The 15,798-nt window shown below is 39.2% G+C and overlaps 1 protein-coding gene across 1 annotated transcript; it reads right to left on the bottom strand.

Moving 5' to 3' along the window:
• Positions 1 to 715: 715 nt before the first annotated feature.
• Positions 716 to 7,406, bottom strand: LOC129268758 (potassium voltage-gated channel subfamily C member 2-like). Its single transcript, XM_054906263.2, has 3 exons — positions 6,328 to 7,406; positions 3,380 to 3,667; positions 716 to 2,921 (listed from the first exon to the last, which is right to left on the bottom strand). Exons 1-3 carry the CDS (start codon positions 7,187 to 7,189, stop codon positions 2,851 to 2,853), a joined length of 1,221 nt encoding a protein of 406 aa, XP_054762238.2. The 5' UTR covers positions 7,190 to 7,406; the 3' UTR covers positions 716 to 2,850.
• Between the last annotated feature and the right edge of the window lie 8,392 nt (positions 7,407 to 15,798).

The raw sequence follows: 15,798 nt of genomic DNA, 5'->3' as shown, positions 1-15,798 counted from the left end.
GATAAGAGGATGACTTTTTTGGGGGGGGGCAGTGGCGTACCTAGGATTTTCCACAGGGGGGGCAAAACCGTCCGCCAAAAAATTGACAAGCAAAAAAAAAAAAAAAAAAAAAAAGGTCTTCGATCACAAATAAAGGATTTCGTACCAGAAAAAAATTGACAAGCAAAAAAAAAAAAAAAAAAAAAAAAAAAAAAAAAAAAAAAAAAAGGTCTTCAAGCTCGTCAGGTGGGCATTGAAGGTCTTAAAGCTCGTCAGGGGGGGCAAAGATACGTTTTTTCATGGGTTGTGACTCGTCAGGGGGGGCAGAGTGCCCCCCCTGCCCCCCCCCCGTAGGTACGCTAGTGGGGGGGGGGACCTTTGATTACAAGCTATGTTTTTTCATTGGTTCCTAATATTTTACGTTATTTAATTACTTTGTAAAACAGCGAATGTAATCATTGTCATTATGTTCTTATTTACTCAAGATGTAAGTATTTTTTGTGGAATGTGAAAAAATAAATCAAATCAAATAAAATTAAAAGCCTTTCTTAAAAAGCACCTCAGTTTTAAGATTATGAACGATTTAATGAAGAATAATTGAATTCGTGAATTCAGGGGAAACACTTTCCGAAATTTGTCTGCTGTGAATATCCAATCAAAATTATGATATCCAAATTAAAATATAATATCTAAGGAACACAGAACAAATTTTTAAAAGCGATATTTTTAATCTTTTGGTATACTTCTTTCTTTTTTTATACGAATTCTGAAATGAATAAGATCCACTGCACGAAGCCATCTAAACTCAACCAAATCGATTGCAAATGCTATTTTGTTTTAGTTATAATTGACCACAAACTTTCATGTAACAGGGACGGTTCCGTGACATTTGCTCCGGCGGCAATTTCTCCGATGGAAAACCTGCTTGCACTTTATAAAGCCAAACCTAAAACCTCACCTCCGAATCTAAATAAATCCCAATCCTTATCTTTACTCTATTCTGACACCTAACTCTATATTACAATCCTAAATCTAACCCTAGATCGGAGCAAAATGTCGCAATAGGCATTATTATGTCGTGTTACCTAAAGAAGGTAAGCGCGTTTCTGGTGATAGCCTTCTAAAATTGTCATCAATATTTCTTAAATTTATTTATGTTGCTATCACTTTGCTTGCATTTAAGGACGCTGTATATTGCATGTTATTATGTTTGTTTAATAACTTGCTTGTATTCAATCAATTAATTTAATCAATTAATAAATTTTACAGGGAAACGACAGATTTTATACTTCCCCGAGCAAACGAGACCCAACCTTTTAAGTGATTGCATTAGAATATATTACCCACGAACAATATACTTTAGTTTCTCAGGCAAAGAGAGCAAGGAGCTAAATTAAATCATCGCGTGCACGGAAGAATGTCTTTATTATAAAAAAAATCATTATGTTTTGGGTGACATCTTCAGACATATTCATCGTATGCAGTTCCATATTTAAAACATCTTATTCTCGGAAATAATCGTCATTTCTCGTATAAACTTCGAGCGACCGATGATGATTTTCTTTAACTCGGAAAAGTTCGGCAATGTTCATGATATTTCGACCAGACGACTACTCCGATATAAATCAAGTGTCTTCTCCCAAGACAAAGATCAACTTGGGGAACATCTAGATGCTCGAACGTTCGGCATTTCTCAAAATGAATCGTAAAAAGCGTCAACGATTTAAAAAGAAGTGAAAATCTAGAATTGTTTTTATTTCAGAGCTTTCTATATAGGCCTTCTTGCAGTAAAGGGAAGATCATATCAGCATACACACAACACACTTTAAAAAATCCTGTCTGTTAAATAAAATATATCCCTATCAACATTATCATAATTATGTGACAAATATAAAATAAAATATAAAACATATTGACCCATGAACGACATTCTCTCTCCCTCCCTCACCAAATGGTTGTCCTTTTGAGCTCTGTTTCCTTTGGGAGAGCTATAGTCTCGGCAAAGATCGACAACCGACGCGGTATCCATGGCAACAGTCATCTCTATCAGTCTTGTTACCAGCTGTTGGCGTGCCGCCTGACTATCGTGGTCAATCGATCCCTCTAGGAGCGTTGTCATGGTGATATTGAACCTGTGTCGTCTGCAAAAAAAATTCAGCCCATGTAAACCTGCCATGTTACCGGCTTATTTATGTCCCCCCCCCCCATTGTTCTTCTTGTCACCTTACTCCGTAACGCGGTCAAGTAGTTCATCAATATTTATATATTTTCACACTGACTTGCAGTTATTATGGAAAATAGGCCAAAATCCGAAGCTTGCGTCACGTTCCCGACGTTGCATTTTGTACATGCGTCCAATGCGCAAAATAGTCATAGAATAACTATTGTTAGGCGTATAGGTATCTCACGGCGATTTACATAAGCCTGGAACGTTCTCTCTTTTTATTTTCGAGTCAGACAACTGCTTAGCGTTGATCAGCTAAAACGCGAAGTGAGTCGAGTCAACAAATTCATTAAAGGCCATATGTGTTGATCCAATTCCGCCGACCCATCGGTGCTATGTCGGCATGTCCTTTGCCAAATTGTTCTTGACACATTGTTTCTGCATGGTCAGACAATAACTATGGTAAATGGCGATGTTCAGCCAAAAAGCAAAAGGGGTCGACTCGCCGCTATCGCTAGTCCAAATTGGTCGACTCCATTCCGCCTCTACCGGCGCTATGTCGGCATATCCTCTGTCAATATGATTCTCTTTACATAACCACATTCACAACCATGCTTTCTCTGTGTTTCGATTGTATTTAAGATAGGTGTGACCTACGGATCTGTGTTTAAGCAGATCAGTGGTGTGACCTCTCAAAGTACTTCCGGTTACGTTTCTACTTCCGGCATCGAGGGCATTCGTGATCGTCGACGTCCGTGAGGTATCGATCGTGTTCGACCTGTTGGATAAGCAAAGAATGACGTCATTCAGAATAATACATATAATTATAATGGGACTGTTTCATGAATATTCATGATTTATGATTATGTAGCCATTATTGTAACACCATGGAAATCTTCATTGTGATTGGCTACTGAGCCCTACTACCATGGTAATTGCCATATTGGCAAAGTTCAAATGATCGTAAGCCTTTGATGAAACTGACCTAAGTCCTGGGGGCGATTAACAGAAAGATTTGTCAATGGTTATTCACCAATACATTTGCCTCGATCAGTTGTAAGGATTTATAGTAGCCGATAACAATAGTCAGTGAAAGTCACGGATTATAATGTGTTTGATAAAATGCTCCCAAAGGCCTAATATTTTCCCTTTAGTAGAATTGACTGATAATGAATTTTCAAAGAGAGATCTGAGCTATACAATTTTGGGGGGATAATTTCACTTAGAGTTTCTCACCGCTGTTACCATTCGGCATGAAGCTCTCTCTCCTCGCCGCCGGCATAAGGCTCATCCTCTTCACCATCCTCCTCGCGGGCTTGCCGCCCCCTTCTCCCCCGGCCTCCTTCGGCGCGGGCGATGTCGGCGACGGCGACCGCGTCTTCTTGGGACTGGCGAACGTTTCAGCGCACTCGTCGGTGAATGTGACGCTGATGCTGGTTTTCTCCCCCTTAGCCGAGGCGGCGGTGAAGAGATGTGCTGGGGTGTCCTTCTTGTTCTCTCCCGCGGCTTGTAATGATCCAGATACTAAGGGAAATAGATGATGTGATATTAGAAAGATGGTGAAGATTTACAATAAGTATACGTTTCTTTAGAAGGACCACCAGAGGCGACGCCACAGGGATGGCAACCGCCCCTTGGTTTTTAATTATTAGTAGTGGAGGGAAAGGCTGAAAGAAAAGAGAAGAATATTGTTGGGTATAAAAAAACAAGAATATTCTTTGTATACGTGCCATTTTGTCCTTGTCATCTTGAAACATAAAAGGAAAAGGACATAATTTAAAGCCTTTTTTTAAAAAGGGTCCGTGCCGAATATCTTTTTACACAACACTAACAAACCCCGGCCGCGTCAGACCAAAAGACGTTAAAAGATGGGAGTTGTGCTGCTACCCTGTTAGGCGTTCAACGATTAAAGGGATAGAGCCTCGTCGATCTGGCGCTGCACAGCGGCTGCCGGGCCCACGATCAGTTGGGCACAGCGGCGTAACAGGGGTCGGTGGCCAGGGGGGACAAGAGCCAAAAATTTTGATGGGGCGATATGGCGTATCGGGCATATATATATATATATATATAAGCGAGCGAAGCGAGCGAGCAAAACTCCTTTTCATGAGAATCTAACATGAAGATCATGAAGATAGATTTTAACGTGATATTCAGAAAAATATAATACACTTTCCTTTCTTTCCTCATTTTTTTTGTTTGGTTGTAGAACTTTTGGGGGCCATGGTCCAAACCCATCCATATAACAGTGCTTTATGGGTGGGGTCCAGGGCAGAGCCCCGGAACCTCTTGATATCAAAGCCATTTTAAACCTTACAGATGGCCACTTATTTTAATCAAATTGCGTGTATATTTATATAGCTTTAACACAACACATAAATTCAATGCAGTTGTGTATCGTAATCATTCAAATATTGTGAGGGGCACACCATAGCAAATGTGTGAAAATTTGTAAAAAGTCGCCAGCGAGCGAAGCGAGCCATAAGAAAAAAGGCCAGTTAAAATGAAATTCTAATTATGTGATTGATTTTTACATATAGCAAATATCATGTCATTTATTTTTTTTCATTCATCTCATTTCGCTGCCTCCTTTATTTTCTTTTATTTCCCCTTGACTGTGGAACCACTCCCCGGTACGCCAGTGCTTCAACGTAGAGCTTAATGCAGGAAGGGTCCATATAGGGGCCCGTTATAGAACCCATTAGAGGTTACAGATGAAGAGCCCCCACTGCACGGGGTCTTGACTCTTGGACAGAGCCTTTGGAGATTTAGCAAGTTTATGATAGACTTTCATACGACATTATGCTGTAATACCATCCATTTTTCTTCCCGCTCGTTATCTCAATCCTCGGCTGCCCGGTAGTGTATACGTTATCTTGTCCCTATTCTTTATTTTCCAATTTAGATTTTGGCTAATTCCATTCTGCCATTATTTCCCGCTTTTGTTTGCCTTTTTGTCATCTTTGATTTATTTCCCTGTCTTACTAATCATGCTAATGTATTTGTATATCGGGGCGAATTGTTCTTTCTCACTTGTTCTTTTTTCCTTCCTTTTCCGTTTTCCCTTTTTTATGTTTTATCTTAGTTTTCTTTTCCCTTTTCCTTTCCCTTACCCTTCCCCTTTCCCCTTTTTCTTTCCTTTCCCTTCCCCCTTTTTTTTTCTTTTTCCCGTTTTTTTATTTTCCCGGTGAGCTCCACCAGGGGGGGGGGGGGGCAGCTTGCCCCCCCTGCCCCCCCGCCTGTTACGCCACTGGTTGGGCAAAGCAAATTTTCGGAGTATTTCATTTCATGTCTATTTCGAATTCAATTTTCCATTTTTTATTTTTCATCATATGGGTTCATGTCTCATCTAAACCTCTAATATCTTCTGATGTGGCTCACTTTCCTCTGAATACAATATAGGCCACTAATTCTTCATCTACCGTAGATCATTGCGTCACTTGTTTTCATTTTTTGGCCTTGATGGTTATTGATCGTGTAGACTTCCCATCGAAAAATAGAAAGATAGATAGGCCTATAATTATGATACCAAATATTGTAAGATTAAGATTGATTCATAGGTTTCTTGATAATATTATTCCTTCATTTGGAAACCTATTCCCAGTTCCTTTGCACACCATCTGAAAATGATTATCATATCACAGACATAACGAATAGTGTAATGAATTCATAAAAGTTACATAAACGCGACAATGTAATAAGATAGACATAATACTTGTTGACCAATATCGATACTATCGACCAATAGAACATTATACAAAAAAATTCGAGGTTTTTTTTTTATCAACAATGATTGGGGTAAACATTGTGAAAATTGTTTTTCAAAGTTTCTCTATTGATAATTTGATCAACACTTGCTCAAAACGCCGACCAGTAATTACATTTTCCACCTAACCCTTGTTGTAAAAAAGTGTTTATGAACTGCTTCGTATGTTCCATAGTACGAACGCTTGTTAAGAACTGTTTTCCGTTTTGAAGTGTACCAATACTTGAAAAAAGTGATATATGATTAATTTTGATGGTTAAGAAAATAATGGAGATCGGCTCGTATTTAGCACATAATAAACATAATTGCTCGGGCATGAGAATAATTACAAGCACTGCTGTTCAAAAAGTACCTCGTGCCTGTAATGATAAACAATGCTCTCAATAATATAGTCCTACACTGTTTGTATATCACGACTCACCTGTCTTCAAAGGCATATCATCACTCCTAATACTAGCATCATCATCCTCGGTGGTTGACTGTGTGGAATAACCACTGATACTCGACGAGATGTTAGCACCATGGGTCTTCAAAGCATCCGCAGCGCCGACCAAGACTCTCTTCCGCTTCTTGGGTAGCTTTGATCTGGCCTGCGCGTGCGTGTAGTACAGCGCGAAGTTGTTGACGATTACCGGTACGGGCAGAGCCAGCGTCAGCACGCCGATGATGGCCGTGATCGCACCGACGATCATCCCGAGCCACGTCCTCGGCACCAGGTCACCGTATCCGACCGTCGTCATCGTGACAACGGCCCACCAGAACCCCACCGGGATGTTCTGAAAGTCATTTCTCTGGCCATCCCGGGCCACCCACCGCTCTGCATAGTAAATAAGACTGGAGGATATCAGGACACCGAGACCTAAGAACACTATCAACAACACAAGTTCCTTTGCGGACGCTTTCAAGGTGTGCACGAGAATCTGTAGGCCACTAAGGTGGCGCGCTAGCTTGAAGATTCGGAAGATACGGACGATCCTCATGAAGCCGAGGATTTCGTTCCACTGCCCGGTCAGGTGCTCACCGGCGATCTTGACGACGGCGTCGACGTAGAAGGGAATGCAGGCGACGATGTCGATGATGTTCAGGACTTCGAGGAAGAATTTGACTTTGTTCGGACAAAAGACGAGACGGACGATGAGTTCGATAGTGAAGAAGGCCACGCAGATGCCTTCGAGGATGAAGAGCGCTTCGATGGGTTCACTGTATTCTTCTCCGTTCGTCCCGTTGTTGATGACGGTGAAAGATTCTGCTGTTTCCATGCAGAATGACATAATGGATAGCATCACAAAGATGAAGGATATTGAAGCTGTGAGCTGTGTAGCAATAAAACAAAGAAAGATTTTGTTAAACAATGTACAGACAGACCTATCTACACTATAAAAAAAAACGTGATTTTACAGAAAAAAAGAAGATTTTGCAGAAAGCAATAACAGAATCATTCTGTAAATTCATAAAACAGGATTTTTTTTCTGCAATTTAAAAGAACAGGTGTTTTATTTTGTAAGATTCCATACACCAAATACCAATTTCCTGTAAGATTACGCAATCTGGTAAGATTACAGGTGTTCTCGAGACTCTGCTGCAGGAATTTCTTTTATTTCAAGGATAAATTTTCTAACAGTGTATAGTAAAATACCACAGAATTATATTAGAAATGCAATACGAAAGAACTCGGTTTCAGTCGAGAAAATGGACCACTCTTGCGTGGTATCCAACGTCATACATCCCCTCCCCGACATAGCACCACTCTCTTGGTTGAAAGTAAGCCAAGTAATGTGTATAGCCAGTAGTTAGCCTGACGTTACAATCACACCAACGAAACCGGCTCCAGACCGATCAAAGCTATTACGTTATTACCAATGACATACCACCGGTCGGTTTTGGAGTCGGTTTCGGTTACAGTCACACCAACGAAACCGACTCCAGACCGATCAAAGCTATTACGTTATTTCCAATGTCAATATCATCGGTCGGTTTGGAGTCGGTTTCGTTGGTTGGAATGTAGCATCCTAGTTGAAGTCAGGGATCGAACGAACTTTGGACGACGCGACGGTTGGTAGAAAGAGGAGATGGGAGAGGCTATTCTATCAATATCCCCTATTCCCTCTGGCTTTACAAAATGACAGTTTTTTATGATGTAAAGGGCAGTAGGGAGGAACTTGCTTAACCCCCCTCTCTGTTCACCCTCTGGTCCCGCCACTAACAGACCATTAAGCTGTAAAGACGAATGTGTTAAGCGCGCTTCTAAAGTCATTCGAAAGCTCAAACTTGATAAAATATTCATGCAGGCAGAGCAATATCGACCTGTTCATCGAATGCCAGTATTCAGACCCCTTTCCCGTCGGAACAAAAGGCCGCGCTCCGATCCACCTGCCTTTATCGGGAAGGATTGACGACATTTTCCTGTCGAATTGGATGTAGAATTGCTATATATGGAGGTGGCATAATGCCTAATTGCGATGATGATTGTCGTGTATTATAAACTAAGCTATGATAGGATTAGTAAAGAACTGCTATAATCATTGAGCGCCAATAAACAGGTCCATATATAACATCTCGTGTCATCTCAAGTCTACTGTTCTATTTCGATTTATAATGCTTGTATGATTAGGGGCTTTTTCACACGTGAATCTTGAATCATCATTGTAATGATGATTGCTATTGTAATCGTGACTGTGATTGGCGTTCGTGATTCTAATCATGTTCTAGTTTGGTTTCACACGTGCTAAATATTCGTCATTAGCCGTATTTTTCACTGGAATCATCGTTCAAATTACGATTTTTTTTTACCGTGTGAAAGGGCGGAATATCATATAACATGTAATTTTGAAACTTCTTTTTTTTCTTTTGGAAATGGAATAAACGATCTCGATTTTAAGTTTGTATATATCCAAATGATTATCGAAATTATTTTCTCTCCATGTATTTGTCATAGGTTCAGCTGCAGTCTGCCCTACTCAGGAGGCACAGACACTGATTGAATTTTTGTTTATCAACAAAATGAGTCTTCACACAGACACTAGCACATACAGACACTAGTAGCCAAGTCACTGTAGGCTTTGTATTCAGACCCCTTAGCACGAGTGAAGGCTTTGCACAGCAGACATAAGGTTCACCCCAGCCCACTCTTACAATCCCTTTAATTCCTCTCTTTCTCTTCCAGGTTCTCTCTCGCTCTCTTCCGCTCTGCTTCACTCCATATCTCGTTTTTTTAAAAATATTTTTCTCTTCCTATTTCGTTCTAATACTCTCAAAGCTTCTTCCCTCTCTCATGACCCACCTTCTCAAAAATGTAACCAACCACCCCTCCCCTCTCTCGTTCTGCCCTCATACGTAACCCCCAAATAAAATCTTATACACTGCAAAAACACCGGTGTTGATTGAACACCAGCCCGGAATCTATATATGTCCACACCAGAGAAGTGTTTAACTACACCAGTTTGGTATCGGTCTAACACCAGATAGGTGTTTATACAACACCAATTAGAATTAATACAGCATGGATTTGATTCCAAACTGGTGTTGTTTCCATATTTCTCATGTGTGGACAAAATAGATTCCCGGATGGTGTTAAATCAAGACCGGAGTTTTTGCAGTGTATTTTGTTGTTATTCTTCTTGTTGGCAATTGCGCAATGACTAGCGTGACTGTGCCATGTGTTTTTATATCAATAGGGGATTTTTGCAATCACAACTCAGACACTTTCTATAACGCAGGGAATCTTATGTCAAAAGCCCTTCAATGACAAACAGATTTTGTCGAAAATCGTTAATCAAAACAGCAGTGTCGTCCTGGACTCTGGTCAAACGATTTATTTGCATTTTTTTTCGCCCTGTCCGAATCTTCGGACGATCTGCTATCCCGGTCCACCAACTTAAGACAAAAAGCTCTTAGAATGTCCATTGTGATTTGATTTGCATGCACTTTCAAAGGAATAATAATACTCGCTCACGGGTTTTATGAGCGGATTTTTTTTTTCAACTGGGCCCTTTTGATGAACCTATAACTACTTTCGAATGGTATCATAAACTAAGACAAAAGTACTTTACCTTGAAAAACGACACTGTATATAATATACCCTCAACTTGTTGCTCCTTGAAGACTGGTTTGACATTGAACCGTTTCTGTCCATAACATGCCACGATACTTAATTTTAATTGGCCGAATATAATGTCATAAGATCCCGTATACCTCTAGAGTCTTGCTCCCAGTAAAAGTCATGGAGATGCGAATTTAAACAAAAATCAATCACATATCGACGATAAAACGGGATGCTGTATTCTAAGAACATTATGTTTCTAATGTTTTTTTATGTTTTGTTTTCAAAATTGTTCATGTTAAACACTGCCTAAACATATCCGTAATACCAACACCATCTAAACATTTCAAGTAAAACTGAAGACTTATTTTGTTTAACTCTGCATAATTTGATATTGTTTTGTTTCTCTCTTTTCACCGTATGCCTTGAGCATTTAGATCGAAATTAGTTTGTCGCCTTAAGGCCACCGCACACCTTACGACTGTTCGCGATCCGATTTTGGAACAAATCGCATTTTGCTAATTTTCTGAAAATGTGAATGGAACATATCATTTAATTTGAGTTTGAAATTAATTGAAAGAAAACTATTGAAAGATTGCAAGCCTTTATTTTGGAGTAAAGGCCAAATTAGTTTAAAATCGTAGACAATCGTACGACTGCTATGACGTCATTACGACTAGATATTAAATTTGCTTTTATTCTAAGAAGGATGATAGCATAGTCACAGTTTTGAAAATAGGTATTTGTAAGATGATTTCGAACATTACACAGTAAGATATTCCAAGTCTCAATATTAGCATCAAATTTCTACTACGTTTTATTCCAAAATTGAGTCGCAGACCAATCGTAAGGTGTGCGGTCGCCTTTAGAAATCAAATTTATTATTATAATTTTTCATTGATAAACATGGCGCATTTGCACATTATCGTGAAATCGACGAAGAAACGCCGTGTATATGTTGTTTTAACTTTTAACGTTCGTTTGGTGGTATGGTTTCTTCTTTCCTCGATGTACATTTTCAACAAATTAAATAACCTTTACTCCCAACGACAATGGCTTAGAATTCATCACACCTTTAATGTTAGCGTTCAAATACTTATATTAACTTTGAATAAGATTATTTTTGGATAATTTGATTTGAGATAATATTCATGATGTCTTTTCTTGTGTCAGATCGTATACCAGCCTAGCCTCTTGTCGAGGCCCTGTCGGCTGCTTTCCGAGCGAACATGGCAAAGCACGGGAGAGAGCGAAGCAGAGCGCCGCGAGACAGGGCCTCTTGACATCTGTACCGAATTTCACCGACTTTCTTTTGTTTTTTATTGTTTTTACCAATTCACCGACCAAAAACTGGTCGGTGAAAATCATCCAATGAGAGCGCGAGCTGCTATGACGTCATATTAAATATTCATGAGCTCCTCTTGAATGGCGACCCTTGGATTCTTGGCGAAGAGTGACGACGAAATATCAAAGAGCACTGAATATGCCTCTAAACATGTAAAACGCTGAATATTGACCGATTTAAGGATTTGCAAGTCGATGAAATTAACTCTGCACTGAAAGGACGAGATGTCTTTGTAAATCTACCCACAGGATATGGAAAAAATGTAATATTTCATGCGATTCCACCGGTCGAACCGGGGCGTCGATTATCGATCTCTGCTGTGCAGTGCAGTGAGGGAAGCTGGGAGTTGACTCGAGTCTGACCAGCGGCTGAGCAGTATCTCCCGGGAAGTTTCGGGGCGGTGATGGGTCTGTTACGGCCAGTAGTAATAGTAGTAGTAGTAGTAGTAGTAGTAGTAGTAGTAGTAGTAGTAGTAGTACAACTACTTGTAGCATTTTGCTGGTTATATCCCCTTTAGTGTCCCGCAATTAAGTTAATCCCCTGCAGAATAGTGGACTACTATATAGTATTCCGAACCCAAGACGAAACAGCTCTGATATTTCATTGGTTTACTCGGTGACCGGTAATATCATGATCATGTATATTCATTAGGAAGACGTTCCTCATGAATTAAATATATAATTCAGTTCAGATGTCAAGAGGCCCTGGCTCGCGCCAGGCCTAATTCGCTTCGCGAATTAGGAAAGCCCTCGCTTCGCTCGGGAAGCAGCCGCCAGGGCCTCGACAAGAGGCTAATACCAGCCCTACTGCCAATTGCCACTCCACTAGTACCCGCGTCACACTTATTTGGAATCAGCAGGAATCGAGCAGAACCAGCCGGAATGAAGAACTTTCAAAATTCGTGCCACATTCGGGAGGAAATTTGAAATTTTCACTACTTTTGCAAAAATGTCGTTCGAATACTTAGAACGTCCTTTGATCCCGCCTCGAATGATTCTTGCACATTCCGGGTGTATTGACTGTCGAATGCAGCTCGAATACAGTCGGAACACAGGAAGAATATTTAGAGTGCAGCAAGAATATTTAGAATGCAGTCAGAATGCACTTCGAATGTCGTTCGATATTTCTCCACTTCGAATGCTCTTCGAAAGTTTTGAACATGAGCAAAACATTCGGGCCGGTCACAAGAATGGACCCGAATGTCTGGAATGCACTCAGAATGCAGTCAGAATTTTTAGAATGCGCTTCGAATATCCAGGAATGTACCAAGAATTTTCATTCCGACGGCATTCCGGCTCATTCCGCCTCTAGTCTGACGGGGGTTTTACAATCTGTACATGCATGAAATATTAAATTTTATCACTGGTGTACAAAATAATGGGAGGCTTGGAGGCAATGGGCCCCCCAAATTTTCATGACCAAGAAAAAAAAGGAAAAGAAAAGGAAACATTTGTGAAATATGATATCATTTTATTATGTCGAAATTGGATACAATATTAGTTTTGTGTATTAAAAATGTCACTTTTTTGCTCGCTCGCTTCGCTTATAATAAATTTTGCCCCATACGCCATGCGTAGCCCCTCATTTTTTTTTTTGGGGGGGGTCGTTACGCTAATGAATGTAGTTATACCACTTATTCGTTATTGATTTCCGACAAAACAGATATCTTTATGACAGAGAAGACCTGTATTATGTTATTATAAAACACGTATCACGCCTTATTTATTCTACACTAACCGGCCCTGACCTAACACGTCAAATTAATCTGTATTTTCGAATACATGCCCTAGTCACACCAAATAAACATCACCAAACTGAACGCTGATATGCCATTGGTAATAACGTAATAGCTTCGATCGGTCTGGGGTCAGGTTCGGCGGTGTGACCGAAGCATAAGAAAAGGTTAGAAAGTACAAGATTAATACAACCCGATACATGTTTTCCTACCGCAAAGCTACTCATGTGGATTTTATATTTCCAGGCCTCATTCTTTGCAGGGCATTAATTAAAAAACCGCATACATATTGACGTAATGCGTTCGAGTTGAAAAGTGACAAGACGTGATCGATATTTGATTCGGTATCGAAGATATATGTAGGACAAAAGAAATCGTCATGCGTGAATTAATATGATACATCTATGTACTGAATGGTGTTAATATATTTTGAAAGTCGAATGGCTTAACAGATTAAGAGGCTTTTTCAAAATAATGTTTAGAGAGCCGTTTCCAGTTTTTATTTTACCCTCATTCCCCACAGAACATCTAAAAATAGAAACAAGCGGTTGAAGGCCTATACAAAATAAAACTCTATTTAATGGGACATACTTGATATAACCATACTGGATTGAACATAGTATTACCCAGTATGTTCACATAATGGTAGACTATGTGAGGATCGGATTCGCACTGTTAAAACGCTCAAATGTTTACGATGCACAGTTGGTTTCACACTGTGGAAACGTCTACAGTGTGAGTGTTTACAGTGTGTTCACACGTAGTGGACAATATGAAGATATGATTCACACTTATATGATGCCTAAGATTCAACAGAGTGAAGATACTTTCACACTATGGACACTTCTACTGTATAGTGTGTGTGTTCACAGTGTGTTTACATAGGGGACTATGTGAAGAAAGTGATTCACTGTTATAATGCATAATTTGAACAGTGTGAAGACGATTTCACATATCATGTTCTACACTGGGAATAAACTGTGACCACACTGTGACCACACCTTGAACACACTGTGAATGTACTGTGAACACAGTATGAACACACTATAAACACTCTATGAACACACTATAAACATGTTTATAGTATAGTTTATAGTATGAACACACTATAAACACACTATGAACACACTATGAACATACTATGAACACACTATGAACATACTATTAACACACTATGAACACACTATAAACACACTATGAACACACTATAAACACACTAAGAACACACTATATACACACTATGAACACACTATGAACACATTATAAACACGATATGAACACACTGTGAACACACTATAAACACACTATGAACACATTATAAGCACACTACGAACACATTGTAAACACACTGTGTATACACTGAACAGATCGAAGGAACAGACTGTGAACTCACTATGAACAGTCTGTGACCACACTATGAACACCCTATGCATACGCTGTGAACAGATTGTGGCACACATTCTGTGGAACATTATGTTCTAATATACCAGCAGGAAGATTATCTTGTAAATTAAATACAAGATTACACAAGATATTTTTTATAATGATACAGAGCTGATGTATTGTGAAATATGCCTATATATTTTTTTTTCTTTTCGTTCGGGGACTTGAAATGTAAATATGTTTTTTTGGATGGAACATTGTAAATAAAATAAAACGAAGAGCTAGAAAAGGGCCGCCGACTTTCAAACTGATCTTAGCCCGCCAAATTGAATGATGTAAAATGGACAAACGGAATGGCTAAATGCACATACTCGCTGTGATAAACGATACCCAAATGGACGTCATGTGACCGGTGATCAATCAATACAACGATTAAAATCATTAAAAGTGATAAACACGCATTTTCTCCATTTCTCCGACATGGCAGATGGTTTTTCCTATTTGTTCTCACACGGAAACAGGTCAATCATTATTCTTCCGCACTATAAAAACGTTCAATAAACTGCTTACACGATCGACAATAATTACCTAGCATGTTTGTATGTTAATGTTCGAATTCGAAATGTAATAAATGGTATAACAACAACAACAACAGCATAAAAAACATTCGCTCTTGGTAATAGGCGTTACCATGGTAACTGAGGTTTAGTCAAACTTTTATTCGATAAGGGGCAGACCGCCCGGGACAAATAAATTGTGTAATTTTTTTCCAATTGAAATACAGGGGTAATGAAATTATACAACTCAGACATTTTTTCTTCATAATCCTCTTTTTTCCCTGTTCTTCCCCCTTTCCCCTATTTTTCTACTCTTTTTTTTTCGGAACTACATGAAAAGTCAAAGAGAGCGATCACTCCCTGTTCCTAATACGCTATAAAAATGAATCATTTTATTTTGTTTTAAGTTACATTTGAAATTGTTTTGTTTCTGTTCTCTTTGCAAAACATTAAATGCTTTATTTCAAGCAAGGTTTAGTTCAACGAAAAACAAGTTATTAAAGGGACTCTTCGTAGATGAAGGCTTACTTTATGTTTTATGTATTCTTACAGATTTTTTTAAATCACTATTTATCTTTTTTTTTTTGGGGGGGGGATCTAATATTAATATTACTTTGCATGATGAAAATAGACAAAACAAACAAACAAATACGCATGTATATATATACACGTATATTTCAACGTGTATAATGTCATTCTGTTGTACACTGCAAAAACTCCGGTGTTGATTTAACACCAGCCCGGAATCTATATATGTCCCTATAAACACCTATCTGGTGTTAGACCAAAACGAAAATGGTGTTGTTTGACACTTGTCTGGTGTGGGCATAATA

Source organism: Lytechinus pictus, chromosome 9, assembly GCF_037042905.1.
Source record: "Lytechinus pictus isolate F3 Inbred chromosome 9, Lp3.0, whole genome shotgun sequence".
NCBI lineage: Eukaryota > Metazoa > Echinodermata > Echinoidea > Temnopleuroida > Toxopneustidae > Lytechinus > Lytechinus pictus.
Note: the sequence above shows the minus strand (reverse complement) of the source record. Positions and strands in the feature narration are given on the sequence as shown.

What these genes read in the sequence shown, in the direction of transcription:
- LOC129268758 (XM_054906263.2), bottom strand. Translation starts at nt 7,189, where the DNA reads ATGCTATCCATTATGTCATTCTGCATGGAAACAGCAGAATCTTTCACC. An exon ending in TGATATGCCTTTGAAGACAG is followed by an intron (nt 3,668 to 6,327) that starts GTGAGTCGTGAT and finishes TATTTCCCTTAG; the next exon opens with TATCTGGATCATTACAAGCC. An exon ending in CATGCCGAATGGTAACAGCG is followed by an intron (nt 2,922 to 3,379) that starts GTGAGAAACTCT and finishes CTTATCCAACAG; the next exon opens with GTCGAACACGATCGATACCT.